This window comes from Loxodonta africana, chromosome 5 (genome assembly GCF_030014295.1).
Source record: "Loxodonta africana isolate mLoxAfr1 chromosome 5, mLoxAfr1.hap2, whole genome shotgun sequence".
NCBI classification, from domain to species: Eukaryota; Metazoa; Chordata; class Mammalia; order Proboscidea; family Elephantidae; genus Loxodonta; species Loxodonta africana.
In genome coordinates, this window is record NC_087346.1 from 38,894,370 (window position 1) to 38,916,069 (window position 21,700).

Consider the following 21,700-nt stretch of genomic DNA (forward strand, 5'->3'; position numbering starts at 1 on the left):
ATGGCTAATGATCGAGGGCATTTCCTCATGTATCTGTTAGCTACCTGAACATCTTCTTTAGTGAACTGCCTGTTCATATCCTTTATCCATTTTTGAACTGGGTTATTTGTCTTTTTGTAGCCGAGTTTTTGCACTATCATGTAGATTTTTAGAGATCAGGCACTGATCGGAAATGTCATAGCTGAAAACTTTTTCCCAATTTGTAGGTAATCTTTTTACTCTTTTGGTGAAGTCTTTGGATGAACATAGGTGTTTGACTTTTAAGAACTCCCAGTTATCTAGTTTTAGTCCTGCATTGTTAGTAATGTTTTGTATACTCTTTATGCCATGTATTAGGGCTCCAAGCATTGTCCCTATTTTTTCTTCCATGATCTTTATCATTTCAGATTTTATATTTAGGTCTCTGATCCATTTTGAGTTAGTTTTTGTGCATGGTGTTAGATATAGGTCTTGTTTCATTTTTTGCTGATGGATATACACTTATGCCAGCAATGTTTGTTAAAAAGACTGTCTTTTCCCCATTTCACTGACTTTGGCCCTTTGTCAAATATCAGCTGCTCATATGTGGAAGGATTTATGTCTGGGTTCTCAATTTTGTTCCATTGGTCTACGTGTCTGTTGCTGTACCAGTACCAAGCTGTTTTGAATACTGTGGTGATATAATAGGTTCTAAATTCAGGTAGAGTGAGGCCTCCCACTTTGTTCTTTTTTAGTAATGCTTTACTTATCTGGGGCTTCTTCCTCTTCCATATAAAGTTAGTGATTTGTTTCTCCATCTCATTAAAAAATGACATTGGAATTCAGACCTGAATTGCATTGTATCTATAGATGGCTTTTCGTAGAATAGACGCTTCTACGATGTTAAAGTCTTCCTATCCATGAGCAAGGTGTGCTCTTCCATTTATGTAGATCTCTTTGGTTTCTTGCAGTAGTATCTTGCCGTTTTCTTGGCATAGGTCTTTTACATCTCTGGTAAGATTTATTCCTAAGTATTTTATCTTCTTGGGGTCTACTGTAAATGGTATTGATTTGGTGATTTCCTCTTCGATGTTCTTTTTGTTGGTGTAGAAGAATCCAACTGATTTTTGCATGTTTATCTTGTAACCTGATACTCTGCTGAACTCTTGTATTCGTTTCAGTAGTTTTCTTGAGGATTCTTTAGGGTTTTCTCTCCATAAGATCATGTCATCTGCAAATAGAGATACATTTACTTCTCCTTACCAATCTGGATGCCCTTTATTTCTTTATCTAGCCTGATTGCTCTGGCTAGGACCTCCAGCACAATGTTGAATAAGAGTGGTGATGAAGAGCATCCTTGTCTGGTTCCTGATCTCAAGGGGAATGCTTTCAGGCTCTCTCCATTTAGGATGATGTTGGCTGTTGGCTTTGTATAAACGCCCTTTATTATGTTGAGGAATTTTCCTTCTATTCCTATTTCGCTGAGAGTTTTTATCATGAATGGGTGTTGGACTTTGTCCAATGCCTTTTCTGCATCAATTGATAAAATCAAGTGATTCTTGTCTTTTATTTATATGATGGATTACATTAATTTTTCTAATCTTGAACCATCCCTGCATACCTCGTATGAATCCCACTTGGTCGTGGTGAATTATTTTTTGACATGTTGTTGAATTCTATTGGCTAGAATTTTGTTGAGGATTTTTACAACTAAGTTCATGAGGGATATAAGCTTGTAATTTTCTTTTTTGGTGGTGTCTTTACCTGGTTTTGGTATCAGGGATATGCTGGCTTCATAGAATGAGTTTGGGGGTATTCCATCCTTTTCTATACTCTGAAATACCTTCAGTAGTAATGATGTTAACTCTTCTCTGAAAGTGTGGTAGAACTCTGCAGTGAAGCCTTCTGGGCCAGGGCTTTTTTCTTTTTTTTTTTTTTTTTTTTGGAGTTTTTCAATTACCTTTTCAATCTCTTCTTTTGTTATAGGTCCATTTAGTTGTTCTATGTCTGTGTTAGTTTAGGTAGATAGTGTGTTTCTAGGAATTCATCCATTTCTTCTAGGTTTTCAAATTTGTTAGAGTACAGTTTTTCTTAGTGATCTGATATGATTCCTTTAACTTCACTTGGGTCTGTTGTAATATCACCCATCTCATTTCTTATTCATGTTATTTGCTTCCTCTCCTGTTTTTCTTTTGTCAGTTTGGCCAATGGTTTATCAATTTTGTTGAGTTTTTCAAAGAACCAGCTTTTGGTCTTGCTAATTCTTTCAATTGTTTTTCTGTTTTCAGTTTCATTTAATTGTGCTCTAATTTTTATTACTTGATTTCTTCTGGTGCCTGAGGTTTTCTTTTGTTGTTCTCTTTCTATTTGTTCAAGTTGTAGAAATAATTCTTTGATTTTAGCCCTTTCTTCTTTTTGTATGTGTACATTTATTGATATAAATTGACCTCTGAGCACTGCTTTTGCTGTGTCCCAAAGGTTCTGATAGGAAGTGTTTTCATTCTCATTGGATTCTATGAATTTCTTTAGTCCATCCTAAATGTCTTCTATAACCCAGTCTTTTTTGAGCAGGGTATTGTTCAGTTTCCAAGTAGTTCATTTCTTTTCCCTGCTTTTTCTGTTATTGATTTCTACCGTATGGCCTTTTGGTCAGAGAAGACGCTTTGTAATATTTCAATGTTTTGGATTCTGCTAAGGCTTGCTTTATGACCTAATATGTGGTCTGTTCTAGAGAATGTTCCATGCGCACTAGAAAAGAAAGCATACTTGGTTGCTGTTAGGTGGAGTGTTCTATATATGTCTATGAGGTCAAGTTGGTTTATTGTGGTTTTTAGGTCTTCCATGTCTTTATTGAGCTTCTTTCTGGATGTCCTGTCTGTCACTGAAAGAGGTGTGTTGAAGCCTCCTACTATTATTGTGGATCTATCTATCTCTGTTTTCAATGGTGTTAGAGTTTGTTTTATGTATCTTGCAGCCCTGTCATTGGGTCCATAAATATTTAATGTGGTTATATCCTCCTGGCCCCCACGTGTCTGTCAGTTTGTTATACTGTGGAGGCTTGTGTGTTGTTGTGATGGTGGAAGCTATGCCACTGGTATTCAGGTAACAGCAGGGTCACCCATGGAGGACAGGTCTCAGCTGAGCTTCCATAGTAAGACAGACTAGGAAGAAGGACCTGACAGTCTACTTCTGAAAAGCATTAGCCAGTGAAAAGCTTATGAATAGCAGCGGAACACTGTCTGATATAGTCCTGGAAGATGAGCCCCCCAGGTTGGAAGGCACTCAAAACATGACTGGGGAAGAGCTGCCTCCTCAAAGTAGAGGTGACCTTAATGACGTGGATGGAGTAAAGCTTTCAGGACCTTCATTTGCTGATGTGGCACGGCTCAAAATCAGAAGAAATAGCTGCAAACATCCATTAATAATCGGAACCTGCAATGTACGAAGTATGAATCTAGGAAAATTGGAAATCATCAAAAATGAAATGGAATGCATAAACATCGATATCCTAGGCATTAGTGAGATGAAATGGACTGGTATTGGCCATTTTGAATCGGACAATCATATAATTTACTATGCCAAGAATGACAACTTGAAGAGGAATGGTGCTGCATTCATCGTCAAAAAGAATGTTTCCAGACCGATCCTGAAGTACGACACTGTCAGTGATAGGATAATAGCCATACACCTACAAGGAAGACCAGTTAATATGACTATTATTCAAATTTATGCACCAACCACTAGGGCCAAAGTTAAGAAATAGAAGATTTTTATCAGCTGCTGCAGTCTGAAATTGATCGAAAATGCGATCAAGATGCATTCATAATTACTGGTGATTGGAATGCAAAAGCTGGAAACAAAGAAGAAGGATCAGTAGTTGGAAAATATGGCCTTGGTGACAGAAACAATGCCAGAGTTCAAATGATAGAATTTTGCAAGACCAATGACTTCTTCATTGCAAATACCTTCTTTCACCAACATAAACGGCGACTGTACACATGGATCTCGTCAGATGGAACACACAGAAATCAAATTGACTACATCTGTGGAAAGAGACGATGGAAAAACTCAATATCATCAGTCAGAACAAGGCCGGGGCCGACTGTGGAACAGACCATCAATTGCTCATATGCAAGTTCAAGCTGAAACTGAAGTAAATCAGAGCAAGTCCACGAGAGCCAAAATATGACCTTGAGTATATCCCACCTGAATTTAGAGACCATCTGAAGAACAGATTGGACGCATTGAACACTAGTGACCGAAGACCAAATGAGTTGTGCGATGACATCAAGGACATCATTCATGAAGAAAGCAAGAGGTCACTGAAAATACAGGAACAAAAGAAAAGACCAAGATGGATGTCAGAGGAGACTCTGAAACTTGCTCTCGAGCGTCGAGCAGCTAAAGCAAAAGGAAGAATTGATGAAGTAAAAGAACTGAACAGAAGATTTCAAGGGGCCTTTTTTTTTCTCGAGAAGACAATGTAAAGTATTATAATGACATGTGCAAAGAGCTGGAGATGGAAAACCAAAAGGGAAGAACACGCTTGGCACTTCTCAAGCTGAAAGAACTGAAGAAAAAATTCATCCCTCGAGTTGCAATAGTGGAGATTCCATGGTGCAGGCAGCATCAAAAGAAGATGGAAGGAATACAACAGAGTCATTATACCAAAAAGAATTAGTCGATATTCAACCATTTCAAGAGGTGGCATATGATCAGAAACTGATGGTACTGAAGGAAGAAGTCCAAGCTGCTCTGAAGGCACTGGCGAAAAACAAGGCTCCAGGAATTGATGGGATATCAATTGAAATGTTTCAATAAACAGATGTAGCACTGGAGGTGCTCACCCATCTATGCCAAGACTTATGGAAGACAGCTTCCTGGCCAACTGACTGGAAGAGATCCATATTTATGCCTATTCCCAAGAAAGGTGATCCAACCAAATGTGGAAATTATAGTACAATATCATTAATATCACATGCAAGCAAACTTTTGCTGAAGATCATTCAAAAATGGCTGCAGCAGTATATCGACAGGGAACTGCCAGAAATTCAGGCCGGATTCAGAAGAGGACGTGGAACCAGGGATATCATTGCTGATGTCAGATGGATCCTGGCTGAAAGCAGAGAATACCAGAAGGATGTCTTCCTGTGTTTTATTGACTATGTAAAGGCATTCGACTGTGTGGATCATAACAAATTATGGATAACATTGAGAAGAATGGGAATTCCAGAACACTTAATTGTGCTCATGAGGAACCTTTACATAGATCAAGACGCAGTTGTTCGGACAGAACAAGGGGATACTGATTGGTTTAAAGTCAGGAAAGGTGTGTATCAGGGTTGTATTCTTTCACCATACCTATTTAATCTGTATGCTGAGCAAATAATCCGAGAAGCTGGACTATATGAAGAAGAACGGGGCATCAGGATTGGAGGAAGACTCATTAACAATGTGTGTTATGCAGATGACACAACCTTGCATGCTGAAAGTGAGGAGGACTTGAAGCACTTACTAATGAAGATCAAAGACCACAGCCTTCAGTATGGATTACACCTCAACATAAAGAAAACAAAAATCCTCACAACTGGACCAATGAGCAACATCACGATAAATGGAGAAATGATTGAAGTTGTCAAGGATTTCATTTTACTTGGATCCACAATCAACAGCCATGGAAGCAGCAGTCAAGAAATCAAAAGATGCACTGCACTGGGCAAATCTGCTGCAAAGGACCTCTTCAAAGTGTTGAAGACCAAAGATGTCATCCTGAAGTCTAAGGTGTGCCTAACCCAAACCATGGTATCTTCAATCACATCATATGCATGTGAAAGCTGGACAACGAATAAGGAAGACCGAAAAAGAGTTGACACTTTTGAATTGTGGTGTTGGTGAAGAATATTGACTATACCATGGACTGCCAAAAGAACGAACAAATCTGTCTTGGAAGAAGTGCAGCCAGAATGCTTTTTAGAGGCAAGGATGGCAAAACTGCGTCTTACATACTTTGGACATGTTGTCAGGAGGGATGAGTCCCTGGAGAAGGACATCATGCTTGGCAGAGTACAGGGTCAGCAGAAAAGAGGAAGACCCTCAATGAGTTGGATTGACACAGTGGCTTCAACAATGAGCTTACGCATAACAACGTTTGTAATGATGGCACAGGACGGGGCAGTGTTTCGTTCTGTTATGCACAGGGTCGCTATGGGTTGGAAGCGACTAGACTGCACCTAAGAACAACAACAACATATCCTCCTGGTATATTTTCCCTTTAATCATTATATACTGTCCCTCCTTATCGTTTGTGGTGGATTTAACTTTAAAGTCTATTTTATCAGAAATTAATACTGCCACTCCTGTTCTTTTTTGATTGTTGTTTGCTTGATATATATTTTTCCATCCTTTGAGTTTTAGTTTGTGTCTCCAAGTCTAAGGTGTGTCTATTGTAGGCAGGATATAGATGGATCATGTTTTTTTAAAATCCATTCTGCCACTCTCTGTCTTTTTATCGGTGCATTTAGTCCATTAACATTCAGCGTAATTATGGATAGGTATGAGTTTAGTGCTGTCATTTTGATGTCTTTTTTTGTGTGTTGTTGACAGTTTCTTTTTCCCATTTAATTTTTAGTGCTGAGTAACCTTTATATATTGTCTTTTCCTCTTCTTTGTTGTTGTTGATTTTGTTTCTGCTGAGTCTCTACTTTTTTCTTGTGTTTTATTTTAATGAGTAGGATAGTCGGCTTTCTCTGTGGTTACCTTAATATTTACCCCTATTTTTCTAAGTTTAAACCTAACTTTTATTTCTTTATGTTGCCTTGTCTTCCTCTCCATTTGAAACATCTAGACTACATTTCTTAGTCCTTATTTATTGTTTTAATGTTGTTTCCTTTTACATAGTAACATCGTTGTTTCCCTGTTTTGAGTGTTTTTTTAAATCTTGATTTATTTTTGGAATTTCTCTGTCTGGCCTGACCTCTGATTGCTCTGTCCAGTGTTTTAGTCTTGGCTTGAAAACCTAATATTATTGATCTTCTAACCAAAGAAATTCCTTTAGTATTTCTGTAGTTTTGGTTTGGTTTTTACAAATGCCCTAAACTTCTGTTTATCTGGAATGGTCCTAATTTCACCTTCATATTTGAGAGACAGTTTTGCTGCATATATGATTCTTGGCTTGCAATTTTTTTCCTTTCAATGCTTTATATGTGTGATCCCGTTGCCTTCTTGCCTGCATGGTTTCTGCCGAGTAGTTGAGCTTATTCTTATTGACTCTCCTTAGTAGGTGACTTTCCGTTTATTCCTAGCTGCTCTTAAAATTCTCTCTTTATCTTCAATTTTGGCAAGTCTGATTACAGTATGTCTTGGTGACTTTCTTTTAACATCTACCTTATGTGGAGTTCAATGAGCATCTTGGATAGATACCTTCTCATCTTTTGCTATATCAGGTAAGTTTTCTGCCAAAAAATCTTCGACAATTCTCTCTGTATTTTCTGTTATCTCTCCCTATTCTGGTACTCCAATCACTCATAGGTTATTTCTCTTGATAGAGTCCCACATGATTCTTAAGTTTTCTTCATTTTTTTAAATTCTTTTAGCTGATTTTTCTTCAAATATATTGGTGCCAAGTGCTTTATCTTCAAGTTCACCAATCCTGCCTTCCACTTGCTCAATTCTGCTTCTCTGATTTTCTATTGAGTTATCTAATTCTGCAATTTTATTGTTAATCTTCTGAATTTCTGATTGCTGTCTGTCCATGGATTTTTCCAGCTTATTATATTTTTCATTATGTTCCTGAATAACCTTTTTAATTTCTTCAATGTCTTTATCTGTGTGCTCCTTAGCTTGTTCTGCATATTGCCTGATCTCCTTCTTGATTTCTTGAAGGGTTTGTATATTAATCTTTTGTATTCTGCACCCAGTAATTACAGGAAAGCACTTTCATCTAGAAGATCCCTTGACTCTTTGTTTTGAGAGCCTGTTGAGGTGATCATGGTCTGTTTCTTTATGTGACTTGATAGTGACTGTTGTCTCCAAGCTGTCTTTAAGTTATTGTATTAGTTTATGTTTGTTTACTGTATCCTAGCTTCTTGCTTTTTGTTTTGATATGTCCAGATGGGTTGCCTGAGTAAGCTAGCATGATTATTTTTGCCTTTGAAGCTCTGATGTCCTGTTACCAGGTGGTTAGAGCTGTTACCAGGTATCCCGGCCTAGGAGTCCATTCACTTTTCTTGTATGGATTCAGCTCAGGTGTCCAGGTAGCTGGTTCTCAAGTGTGTGGTACAGGCTCTGTCCTACAGTCTTAGCGGGGCAGGGGTGATTGGTGTAAGTACCAGTATCTGATTGCAGCCAAGGGTCACGCTCTGAACAAGGCAGGCTGCTGAGAATCGTCCCCCAGGTGTCTCTGAGGAAAGTGCATCCCTCCTCCCTAAAGTGTACAGGTGGGTGGGTTCTGCAGGCAGACCATGGGCACCCAGTGCTTTTGGTTGTAAGGACTGGTAGGTACCAGTTATCCTTGGACCCCTGTCACAGGTGGCTGGGTGACCTGAGTGGAGCCACCAGTCCTTAGGACCCTGATGTGGGTAGGTGAGGACCCTGTTTCATAGGCAAAGTGGTGTCAAACATCAAACACCTACCTCTCCACCGCACAGCTGAAACAGCTGCAATCTGCCAATAAGGGCCTATTCTCCTGAAATAGGCCCACACAGTTTCATGCAGGGGGGAAAGTTATTCAAAGTCCATGGACTGTTTATGCCTGGACAGGAGCACCTTCTGTCCTGAGCTCCCCAGGTTAGCGGAGCTGGCAAATTATCTTCTCCCCCAGTTGCGAATTTATTCCTTCTCCAAGGCCGGGATAATGGCTCCAGGTGCTCAACAGGGCCTATCTCAAGCCCAGGGAAATCAACAGCCTCTGAAACCAGCTTGGGGCAGAGTGAGGGGTGCGGTAAAATATATGCAACTACTTAGCTTTTGCCGAGAGTGCCATTCTTCTCTGGTTCTGGAAGTGTGAGTAGGCTGTGTGGCTGGCTATTTCTCCCTGAGGAAACTGCAGCCAAATGCTACTACTAGCCCACTGCAGCCCCTCCCAGGAATGGTGCCTGAGGGATCCCAGTGGTTCAGGTCCAGCAACTCCTCTTCGCTTCTAAACCATCTCTCCCTCCCCCTGCCGCTCGGCCTGTTTTCTAACTTTGCCTTTGATGTTCAGGGCTCCTAACTTGCCATAAATATAATCGTTTCACTTGTTTTTTCAGGTCTTTGTTGGAAGAGAGATCGCTGGAAGCATTTGGCTATTCTGCCATCTTGGCCCTGCCACTAGCATTTCCCATTCTTAGCGAGTTCTTTATGTTCCTGATATTGAGCAGCTAGATGGATTATTCATCTATTTATTTATCCATTGAACAAAATTCTACCCTAAATGAATTTAATCTCCCTGCTTCATGGCAACAAGAATAGAAAAATATGGAAAAATGAAAAAGGTCTTTTAAAAGGGAAAATATAAAGTGTCAGAAATCCATGTTTATATTGTTTTTTCCCTCAATATAATTTATTTCCCTTTTCCTTTCCATTACAGAGTCAGTAAAGTTCGTCGTTACCAAATATGGACATCATTACTAGACTGGTTAAAACCTAACTCTGAGCTGAAAGTTCTGTGGGTAAATAACGTTATTGTCCATGAAAACTACAATGGAGCCACCTATGAAAATGACATAGCTTTGGTTGAAATGAAAAAAAGCCAAAGGAGTAAAGAATGTGAGCTGCCTCATTCCATCCCTGCCTGTGTCCCCTGGTCTCCATATCTCTTTCAACCAAATGATAAATGCATCGTGTCTGGCTGGGGCAGAGAAAAAGGTATGTGTTTTATCATTTTTCCATTCTTTCTTTTTTTTTAATTGTGATGAAAATATACACACCAAAATACTCACCAATACCACAATTTCTGCATTTACAACACAAGGATATTGATTACATTCTTCATGTTGTGCGACCATCATCACTACCCTTTTCCAAAGTTTTCCACCGCCATCAACATAAACTTAGTGCCCCCAGGCAAAAACTCTACCTTTCCCCCTCCCTTCCACCCCTGGTAACCATTAATGATCTTTGGGCTTTATATATTTACATATATATTTAGCTCATTTACCATTTCAACAGGATTTTTAACACCATTCTGTTCCAAGTGCAATAGTAGGCACTGGAGCTACAGAGATGGGTTATGTCCCCATCCTTGACTTCAAGTCTAGCAGGAAGAAAGGCATATGAATAAATAAACACAATGCAACGTGAGGATGAAGTCAGCCTTTAAGAGTCAGGATAAATGACTGCTACGGTCTTCACCTTAAGATCCTACATGCTTATTTCATACAAGTGAGATCATACAGTATTTGTCCTTTTGTGACTGACACTTCATTCAGCGTAATGTTTTCAAGGTTCATCCGTGTTGTGGCATGCATCAGGACTTTATTTTTTTTTTATGGCTGAGTCAGATTCCATTGTATGTATATATCATATTTTGTGTATTCAGTCATCTGTCGATGGACATTTTGGTTGTTTCTACCTTTTGGCTATTGTATAAAGTGCTGCAATGAAGGTTGATATACAAGTTTCTGTTTGCATTCCTGCTTTTACTTCTTTGGATATATGCCTAGGATTGGGATTGCTGAGTCATATGGTAATTCTATGTTCAACTTTTTGAGGGACCACCAAACTGTTTTCCACAGTGGCAGCACCATTTTATACTCCCACCAGCAATGGATGAGTGTTCCTATTTGTCCACAACCTTGCCAACACCTGCTGTTTTTGTTTGTTTTTTTGTTTGTTTGTTTTTTGAACATTGCTATTCTAATGACAGTGAGGTTGTTTCTCAGTGTGGTTATTATTTGTATCTCCCTATATGGCTTTTTTTTTTTTAATGGCTTACGACAAGCATGTACTTGTTGGCCATTTGAATAGTCTCTTTGGTGAAATATCATTCAACTCCTTTGCCTATTTTTTGATTGGATTGTTTGTCTTTTTGTTATTAAGTTGTAGAAGAAATCTTATGCATTTTGTATATCACACCTTTATCAGATATATGGTTCCCCAATATTATCTCCCAATGTGTAGGCTGTCTTTTCACTTTGTTGATAAAGTCCTTTGATGAACAGAAGTATTTAATTCTTATGAGGTCCCACTTATCTATTTTGTCTTTTGCTACTCATGCTTTTGTTGTTATATCTGATAGTCTATCGTTAAATACTAGGTCCCACAGCTTTGCGCCTAACGTTTCTTCTAAGAATTTTATGGTTTTTATTTTCACATTTAGATTCTTGATTCATTTTGTATTGGTTTTTGTGTACAGTATGAGGCACGGATCCTACTGAATTATTCTGCATGGGGAAATACAATTTTCCTAGTACCATTTATTGAAGAGTTTCATTCTTACTCATAGACTGGACTTAGCGCCCTTGTCACAAATCAGTTGACCATACCTAATGTGTTCAGTGCTTCTGTTCTATGTCCTTGTTTGTTGCGTAGTGCCTGGGGTCTTAAAAGCTTGCAAGCAGCCATCCTAGGCACAATTGGTCTCTATTCACCTGGAGCAACAGAGGAAGAAGGAGAGTCAGGAACAGGAGGAAGAAATCAAATGTGTGGCTAACTGCCTCCATGAACAACTGCCACCTTTGCCATGAGACCAGAAAAAGTTGATGGTGCCTAGCTACCATACTGAACATTTTGATCAAAGATTCCAAAGAAGAATCCTGATCAAAAGGGGGAAAATGCAGAACAGAATTTCAAATTGTCTTGGACTCCAGACTTTCTGGCACATGGAGGGTAGGTGAATCCCTGAAACTATTGCCCTGAGATAATCTTTAAACCAAAAATATCTCCTGAAGTCATCTTAAAACTGAACAATAGTTTAGCTTAACTAGTAAAAAAGGTCTGCCTTGAGCATTATGCTCAAGGTTGCAGCAGTACATGGACAGGGAACTTCCAGAAGTTCCAGCTGGATTCAGAAGAGGATGTGGAATGAGGGATATCATTGCTGATGTCAGATGGATCCTGGCTGAAAGCAGAAAATACCAGAAAGATGTTTAACTGTGTTTATTGACTATGCAAAGGCATTTGACTATGTGGATCATAACAAATTATAGATAACTGCAAAGAATGGGAATTCCAGAACACTTGATTGTGCTCATGAGGACTCTGTACACAGATCAAGAGGCAGCTGTTCGAACATAACAAGGGATACTGCATGGTTTAAAGTCAGGAAAGGTGTGTGCCAGGGCTGTATCCTTCCACCATACTTATTCAGTCCATATACCAGGCAAATATCCAAGAACCTGGACTATATGAAGAATACGGCATCAGGACTGGAGAGACTCATTAACAACCTGAGACATGCAGATTACACAACCTTCGTTGCTAAAACTGAAGAGGACTTTAAGCACTTACTGATGAAGATCAAAGACCACAGTCTTCAGTAAGGATTATACCTCAGCAGAAAAAAAGCAAAAACCCTGACAACTGGTCCAATAAGCAATATCGTTATAAATACAGAGAAGACTGAAGTTATCAAAGATTTAATTTTACTTGGATCCACTATCAACACCCATGGAAGCAGCAGTCAAGAAATTAAACAACATATTGGATTGGGTTATCTACTGCAAAAGACCTCTTTAAAGTGTTAAAAAGCAAAGATATCACCTTTAGGACTAAGATGTGCCTGACCCAAGCCATGGTATTTTCAATAGCCTCATATACATGCGAAAGCCAAACAATCAATAAGAAAGACTGAAAAAGAATTAATGCATTTGAATTATGATGTTGGTGAAGAATACTGAATGGACTGCCAGAAGAACAAACTAACCAACCTGTCTTGGAAGAAGTACAACCAGAATGCTTCTTAGAAGGGAGGACGGCGAGACTTCGTCTCACATACTTTGGACATGTTATCAGGAGGGACCAGTCCCTGGAGAAGGACATCATGCTTGGTTAAGTAGAGGAGAAAAAACTCAGAAAAGGGGCGTGCGAATGGTTGCATAACTCCAAGGACGTAATCAATGTCACTAAATTGTACATGTAGAACTGCCGTATTTGTAAATGTTTTGCTGTGTATATCCTCATCAACAACAAAATGAATTTTAGAAAAAAAGTCAGTTAACCCTAGATGCTTGCATTTATTTCTGGACTATCGATTCTATTCTATTGGTCTATCTGTGTATTATTATACTGTTTTAATTAATGTTATGGATTGATTTGTGTCCCCCAATAATATGTGTTGTAAATCCTAACTCCTATACCTGTTGTTATAATCCCATCTGGGAATGGGTTTTCTTTGTTAAGAGGCCGTATCAGTGGAAAGTGTTTTAAGCCAATCACATTTGAGATATAAAAAGTGCAGATTAGGACAGAGAAGCAAGCAGAGATGGGGAAGACAGATGCCATGCCCCGTGAAGATCACCTGGAAGCCCAGGACTAGAAGCTGAAGAGACAAGGACTTTTACTCAGAGCTGACAGAGAAAGCCTTCTCCTAGAGCCAGCACCCTGGTTTCATACTTCTAGCCTCCTAATCTCTGAGAAAATACAATTGTTTGTTAAAGCCATCCACACGTGGTATTTGTTATAGCAGCACTAGGTAACTAAGACAATTACTGCAGCTTTATAGTATGTTTTAAAATCAGGAAGTGTGAATCCTCCTATTTATTGTTATTATCAAGATTGCTTTAGCTATTCAGGGTCCCTTGCCCTTCCCTATAAATTTAAGGATTGGCTTTTCCGTTTCTGCAAAGAAGGCTGCTGAAAATCTGATGGAAATTGCATTGAATTTTAAATTGCTTTGGGTAGTACTGACATCTTAACTACACTAAACTTCCAATTCATGAACACAAAATGTCCTACCACCTATTTAGATCTTGTTTAATTTCTTTTAGCAATGCTTTACAGTTTTCTGTATATAAGCCTTTCAACTTCCTGGTTAAATTTATTCCTAGATACTCTTAGATGCTATTGTAAATGGTAATGTTTCCTTAATTTCCTTTTCAGCTTGCTCATTGTAGATGTATAGAAACTCAACTGATTTTTGTTTATTAACCTTGTACCCTGTACTTTGCTGAATTCACTAATTAGTTCTAATAGCTTTCTTGTAGAATCTTTGGGGTTTTCTATGTATAGGATCATGTCATCTGCAAAAAGTTATATTTTTATTTCCTGCTTACCTCTTATTTATTTTCTAGCCAACTTGCTCTAGCTAGGACTTCCAGAAAGACATTGAATAGCAGTGGTGAGAAGAGGCATCCTTGACTTGATATTGATCTTAGTGAGCAAGCTCTCAGTTTTTCTCTATTGAGTATGATGTTAGCTGTGGGTTTTTCATAAATGCCCTTTATTATATTGAGGAAATTCCCTTCGATTCCTATCTTGTTGAGTGTTCTTACCATGAGAGGGTGTTGAATATCGTCAAATGCCTTTTCTGCATTGATTGATATGATCATATGGTTCTTTTCCTTTGTTCTACTAATGTGGTATATTACACTGACTGATTTTCTAATGTGAACCACCCTTGTACTCCTGGTAAAAATTCCACTTGATCAAGGTGTATAATTCGTTTAACATGTTTTGGATTGAGTTTGCTAGTATTTTCGGAATTGATAGCAACTGGTTTGTTTTCCTTTCCACAGTTAGCAACATTCTGCCATTCTTTTTTTTACCTACACGTATCAATCAGGAGGGAAACCCTGGTGACGTAGTGATTAAGTGCTACGGCTGCTTACTCCAAATGGTCGGCAGTTCAAATCCACCAGGCGCTCCTCGGAAACTCTATGGGGCAGTCCTACTCTGTTCTATAGGGTCGCTATGAGTCGGAATCGACTCGACAGCACTGGGTTTGGTTATCAATCAGGACTGCAATAGGATAATTACTAGTGCCAGTTGCCATCGATTTGACTCTGACTTACGGCTACCCCGTGTATGTCAGAGTAGAACAGTTTTCAATGGCTGGTTTTTCAGAAGTAGACCTCCAAGCCTTTCTTTCGAGGCACCTCTGGGTAGACTTGAACCTCCAATTATTTGGTTAGCAGTCAAGGATGTGGGGTTTATTTACATGCAGGGTAATTACAAAAATGGAGAGTGGGTTGGGGAACCACAAGGGCTAATGTAAGAACTTAGGACTAGTAATACCAGAGCTGTCAATGCCCCTAGATCTGAAGAGGTGAGAGGAAGGAGCAGTTACAAGAAGAGTCTTGGGTAGAGAGGCTGCCTTGAGAGAAGTTGTGACCTTAGGTTGAAGGTTACAGTCTCACTTTCCTCCCGCCTTTCTTCTCTCCCTCTTCTCCTGCTGGGTTCCTCTTTGTAAGAAACCAACTAGAAACAGAAGGCAAGGGATCACTTTTGAGGCAGTTCCAACAGGTCAGGCTCTTAGTGCAGGTAGCAAGGCATCAAAGGCTGGAGAATGGATCTGAGGGACAATCACTGACTAGTTAGCATATCCCCCCACTTATTTTTTTCCTGGCATGTATTACATTAAATCCCAGATATCACGTAATTTCATCCATGAATACTCCAGCAAGACCATTATCATACCCAATAAAATTAAAGTGTTTCCTTAATATCATCTGATAACCAGCCTGTGTTTAATATTCCTTGATTATTTACAAAAATATTTTTACAATCAAATTATTTGAGTCAGGAGCCAAACAAAGTCAACACATTGTCTTTGGTGGCTATTTTTCCTTAAATTTCTTTTAACCTAAAACAGTTCCCCCTTCCTTTTGTTTAAGATGAATTAAAAAAAAAAAAAAAAAACTGGGCCATTCTTATTTGAGAATTTCCATACATTTAATCTGGCTTGATGTGCCATTTAACATGTTCCTCTATTCTATGTATTTCCTATAAACTGGTAGTTAGATATGTTCTTGTTCATGGATAATTTGTTAATCAAATATGGTTTAATACATTCATTGGTCATTTAGTATGCGTGCGTACTAAAGGTTGGCGGTTCAAACCCACCCAGTGGTGCCATGGAAGAAAGCACTGGCAATCTGCTTCTACAAAGAGTACAGCCAAGAAAACCCTTTGGGGCAGTTCTACTCTGTAACACATGGGTTGCCATGAGTCAGAGTTGACAACAATGGGTATAATGTGTGCAAGATAGTAATACCCGAGTGCCAGGAATTCACTGATGGAGATTTGACTAGGGAATGCAGAGGTTACAAGGTTGAGAGGCAAAGGCCCAGTTCTCAGTGGGCTTACAGTAACAGAGGGGCTGTCAGACAGGAACACCACTATCAGAAGCAGAATGTGATGAATACCTTAAGGAGCATACAAAACAAGAGTTCAGAGGAAGGAGCAATCTCTTAGTCATTAAACAAGGAAAAATAATAAATTCCTAAATTTTGACAGCTGAAGAAGACAGCTGTCTGGAGACTAATCTGAAGTGGGGTTTGAAGAAAAAAAAAAATCCTGAATTCCCTTTCAATCACTTTCATATCACTCAGAAGATGAATTTCCTCACTGGCATGCAAAAACATGTACACACGGATAACTTCACGTATATTTTCTTTATTCTAATTTCTTATACTAAAAAGCCATTTTCACTCCAGCAAGCAATTTCAAGAAAACAAAGGAGGCATTTATGTGAGAAAATCCAAATCACTGATTCCTATCTGTCTTAGTCATCTAGTGCTGCTATAACAGAAATATCACACGTGTATGGCTTTAACGAACAGAAATTTATTCTCTCACAGTTTAGAAGGCTAGAAGTCCAAATTCAGGGTCTAGAGGTAGGCTTTTTCTCTCTGTTGGCTCTGGGGAAACTCCTTGTTCCTTTGTTCCTGGGTGATCTTCATGTGGTGTGGCATCTATCTCTCCCCATCTCTGCTCCCTTAATCTGTTTTTACATCTCAAGAGACTGACTCAAAACACACCCTACACTAACACTGCCTCATTGAAAAAGAAAACTCATTGCCAAATGGTTATAACCACAGGTATAACCCATTGCCATGAAGTCTTTCTGACTCATAGTGACCCTAAGGACAGAGTAGAACTGCCTCATAGCATTTCCAAGGCCGTACTCTTTACAGAGGATCCCTGGTGGTACAGTGGTTAAGAGTTTGGCTGTTAACCAAAAGATTGACAGTTCAAATCCACCCGTACTCCTTGGAAACCCTACGGGGCAACTCTACTCTGTCCTATGGGGTCGCTATAAGTAGGAATTAACTTGACAGCAATGGGTTTTTTAGTTTTAATCTTTACGGAAGCAGCATGCCATCTCTTTCTCCTGCAGAGAGGCTGGTGGGTTCTAACTGCTGACCTTTCAGTTAGCACCTGAGTATTTAACCACTGCGCCACCAGGGTTCCTTATTACAGGTATAGGGGTTGGAATTTACAATACATACTTTGGGGGGGCCACAATTCAGTCCATAACACTATCCAACTCCCCTACTGGACTCAGCAAGCAGAGGGGTGCAGGGGTTTATCTCATTCATCTAAGGCTACCCAGCTCATTATTAAATGAGGGTGAGATTGTTAAGCATGACTTCAGACCACAAGTGTAAATAATTCCCCTTGACTACCCATACAATTTTAGAAAGACATTTATAGGAACTGGGGTTAGGAGTAATGTACGACTAAACAAGCTAATGAACCATCCTTAAAAGTTTGTATACATTAAAAATGAAAGTATTTAGTCAGATTTCTCACTCTTGACTTCTAAACGTCTATTTGTTTTCTCACTTTGTTTAGATAACCAAAGAGTCTTTTCGCTCAAGTGGGGTGAAGTTCAGTTAATAAGCAACTGCTCTAGGTTTTACCCAGGTCGCTACTACGAGAAAAAAATGGAATGTGCAGGTAAGTACTTAGTGGTTTATCTGAAATAGATGTGTTGTTAGGTGCCGTCAAGTCGATTCTGACTCATAGTGATCCTATGCACAACAAAATGAAACACTACTAAGTCCTGCGCCACCCTCACAACCGTTGCTACGCTTGAGTCCATTGTTGCAGCCACTTGTCAACCCATCTCATAGAGGGTCTATCCTCTCGAACACCTCTCCTCCTCCCCATTGCCTCAGTGCCCCTGAGCCCTGGACCCTTCTGTTTGTGGCATCGTCAAATTTTTCCAGTCCCTTTCCCTCAAGCTCAAATTCCCTCATTCTAATATCAATAGGAACAAACTTTCTGAAGGTATTATGTAGCAGTATGGGAAGGCGATTAAGAGCACAGACTCTGGAACCAGGCTGCCTGGGTTTATACACAGTTTTCACCAATTACTAGTCATGTGACCTTGAGCAAGTTTCCTCTTCTATAAAATCAGAGATCACAGTAGATGAGGAAACTGAGACACAGGAAAATTATGTAACTTGCCCCACCTTATAGACAAGAAGTAGTACATCCGTGATCAAAATAAAAACCTCTTCTAAATAAAAATCCCAATTATCTCGTTTCAAATGCCTTCAGTGGGAAGTAAATTCTTCTCCTTGGAAATCACATTGCACCTCTTGACACCTGCCACTGTTTCTGTTTATATCATAGAAATGCCAACGCCACTAACAGAACTACAGCAGTTCCTACTTTTGGTGGTAATCGAAAGGAAGGGTACCAAGCAGCCAGAGTGGGGCATTTAGGGTGCTCGCTTGAGAACATTTCTGAATAGTCAATTACTGAAGAAGGCAGAGTTATTGCCACCCTATCACGTCTTAGAAGTGAAGAAGATTTTTACCATGAAGTAAAAATCTTGGAAAGCCATAGGATTGAGAAGAAAGTAAAGAGACCACTCCCTGAGCCTTCTCTATCTTGAAATGGAGCTCAGATTACAGTGGACAAGAGGGAAGAATGGCAAGAATCTATCAGGAGGCAGTATCACAGTTAAAAGGACAAGCTCTGGGGTCTGGCTGGGCGCCTGGCTCTGCCACTTATTAACTGTGTGATGTTTGGCAAGTTAGTTAACTTCTCTGTGCCCTATTTGCTTCATATATAAAGTAGGGGGAGACCTGGTGGCAAAATGGCTTAAGAGCTTAGCTGCTAACCAAAAGGTCAGCAGTTCAAATCCACCAGCCTCTTCTTGGAAACCCTATGGGGCAGTTCTACTCTGTCCTATAAGGTTGCTATAAGTTGGAATCGATTCCACAGCAATGGGTATGGGGTACGTAAAGTAAGGATAATAATAACTTCATAGGATTGTGGTCAGGATTAAAACAATGAATGACTAATACATACCAAACACTCAGTAAGCATTAGGTATTCCTATTATTTTCTCAGTTTTTGATGCTGCTTTCAGGTTGCTGTCTCATCACAATAGATAGTTGCATAAAGCAGAGGGCGGGGGGAGAGTACTTGCTAAACTTGGGGAATAATAAGAAGACTTATCAAGTATCCCCCAGCTTGCATCTCCCTAGCTTCGTGGGCCCAGCAGGGGCCCGTAAGGAGCACATGTTATTTCCTGTCAGGAAAGTGTAAGAAAGCTTCAATTATTACACACATTGTTGGAGGAGGTAGAAGACATCATGGCAACCTCCACAAACGGAAGGAAATGTGTGATTTTCTTTTTCTCTTTTCTTTCTCAGGTACAGATGATGGCTCCATCGATACCTGTAAAGGGGACTCTGGAGGCCCCTTAGTCTGTACGGATATTAACAACGTGGCCTATGTCTGGGGTATTGTGAGTTGGGGTGAAAATTGTGGAAAACCAGAGTTCCCAGGCGTTTACACCAAAGTGGCCAATTATTTTGACTGGATTAGCCATCATGTGGGAAGGTCTCTTATTTCTCAGTACAATGTGTAAAACTGTCATCTCCCTCTTCTTTTTCTCTGTCAGGAGTTCCATTTTAATCACGCATAATTAATACTTCTCTAGGAAAAAAAAAACAATGAAGTAAGTTTTATTGGATATTTTTAAAGGTCTCTACAAAGTTCATGCTGTATTGGAATCTTGCTGTATAATCCTCAAATAAATATTTTAGTCAAGCATACATATTTTAGTTACCAGAAAATCTGACTGAATTATCTCTTCATACAAAAAAGAGAAGAGTAATATATTGACTACACTAAAGCTTCAGCTAGTTGAATGAATTTGGTGTCAGATAGGCCTGGGTTCAAACCCCAACTCCACCGCCTACTATTTGTTTGATGTTGGGCCATTATTATTCTCTTTGTGTCTCATTTTCCATCTGTAAAATGGAAATTGAAATTTTGTGAAAACGAAACTGCACACTACACAAATGTAAAATGTTTGGCATAGTACCTATCACAGGGTAACAACTGGCCTCACAGCTCCGGCCCCATTTCTCTACTTCTTTAAGTAATAACATTTCTCAAAAAATTTGTCTTCACCTCCTTACTTCACAAATTCTTCTTGATCCTCTGTCTAAACCACTCCACACATACTACAACATGACCACTGACCTCCACAGTGTCGAATCTCATAGTCACTGAACTGTTCTCATCTCCTCTGACCCCCAGCAGGTTAGACACAGAGGACCACTCACAGCACCACACTCCTTGCCTTGCCCCGGGCCTCCCTGGCTGCTCTTCTCAGCCTCCTTCATACCTCTTCCTCCTGCTTCCCTCACTTTGCACTCTCCCTGGCAATTTCAACTAGACTCAGCTTTAAATGCTACCCAGAGGCAAACAGGTGGCAGGAGTCCTGGGGCTGTGCAAACAACTGCTAACCAAAAGATTATCGGTTTAAATCCACCCAGAGGCGCTTTGGAAGACAGGCCTGGCAATCAGCTTCTGAAAGGCCACACAGCCTTGAAAATATTATGGAGCAGTTCTACTCTGCAGACATAGGGTGGCCATGAGAGGAAATCAACTTGACAGCAACTTGGTTTAGAGGAAAATGATTCTGAATCCCTATCTCCAGCCCTGACCTTTTCTAGAATTCCCAACCAGCATATCTCACAGAACACTTGATATCTCCATCTGGATATCTAATTGCATTTCAAAAAAAAACAGGCCAACACAAAACTCTTGGTTGCCCCTCCCTAAGCCTGTTTCTCCCTAGTTCAGTAAATGGGACTGCTGTCCATGCAGGGATCCCCTGGGGATCCAAGGTACAGTAGGCACCCATTCTCTATCACATCACCCTGCCCTTTCAAGACTCACGGACATATAGGCCCCACGTATATTTGCAGCCTCTCAGGTTTACTGTGAAGCTGCTTTATCACTGCTAGTGCATGCTGCCCAAGGCAGGGGCCTTTACGACTGCTTGAAGCTGAAGAAATGGGAGTGTGCCGCAACTTAAAATTTTTACAGGGTACTGTATGAGGTTTGGAAACCCTGGTAGCATAGTGGCTAAGAGCTACAGCTGCTAACCAAAAGGTTGGCAGTTCGAGTCCACCAGGCACTCCTTGGAGACCGTATGGGGCAGTTCTACTCTGTCCTATAGGGTCGCTATGAGTCGGAATCGACTTGACGGCAACGGGTTTTTGGTTTCGTATGAGGTGTGCTCATTTCTGGTGGGAAAAATAGAAATTTTGCAAATTTTTATTTGGGACACATATGTCCCACTGGACTCTAAGGGTAGGCTTGTGGCAGGGGTTAAGGAAAAAAAAAATCTATACTACCTTCCAAAAATTCAAACACACTCGACGGCTCAGCAGGCTTCCATTAATGAAAACACACAGTATCATGAAAAAATTCAAAGCAGAAAATAATTGGGTCTTGAAAGGTTTTAAATTTCAGTACAGCACTTGTCATAATCCAACATATCCTGTTTTTAATGTTAATTGTGTACCTTGTTCCCAAACTTCATCTGCCTCCCCTACTAAAATGTAAG

General features: G+C 39.8%; 1 protein-coding gene across 4 annotated transcripts in view; it reads left to right on the forward strand.

Annotated features, from left to right (window-relative positions):
• Positions 1-19,791, forward strand: part of CFI (complement factor I) — a 98,066-nt gene extending 78,275 nt beyond the window's left edge. For 3 of the 4 annotated variants that reach the window (XM_023548577.2, XM_023548575.2, XM_023548576.2), the window contains 3 exons: positions 9,524-9,801; positions 17,671-17,775; positions 19,488-19,791. In XM_023548577.2, coding sequence (XP_023404345.2) covers positions 9,524-9,801; positions 17,671-17,775; positions 19,488-19,705 — 601 coding nt within the window. In that variant the 3' untranslated portion in view covers positions 19,706-19,791. Of the gene's footprint in view, positions 1-9,523; positions 9,802-17,670; positions 17,776-19,487 lie in introns of those variants that run through there. The other variant, XM_064285446.1, reaches the window with a different exon arrangement.
• Positions 19,792-21,700: the final 1,909 nt, after the last annotated feature.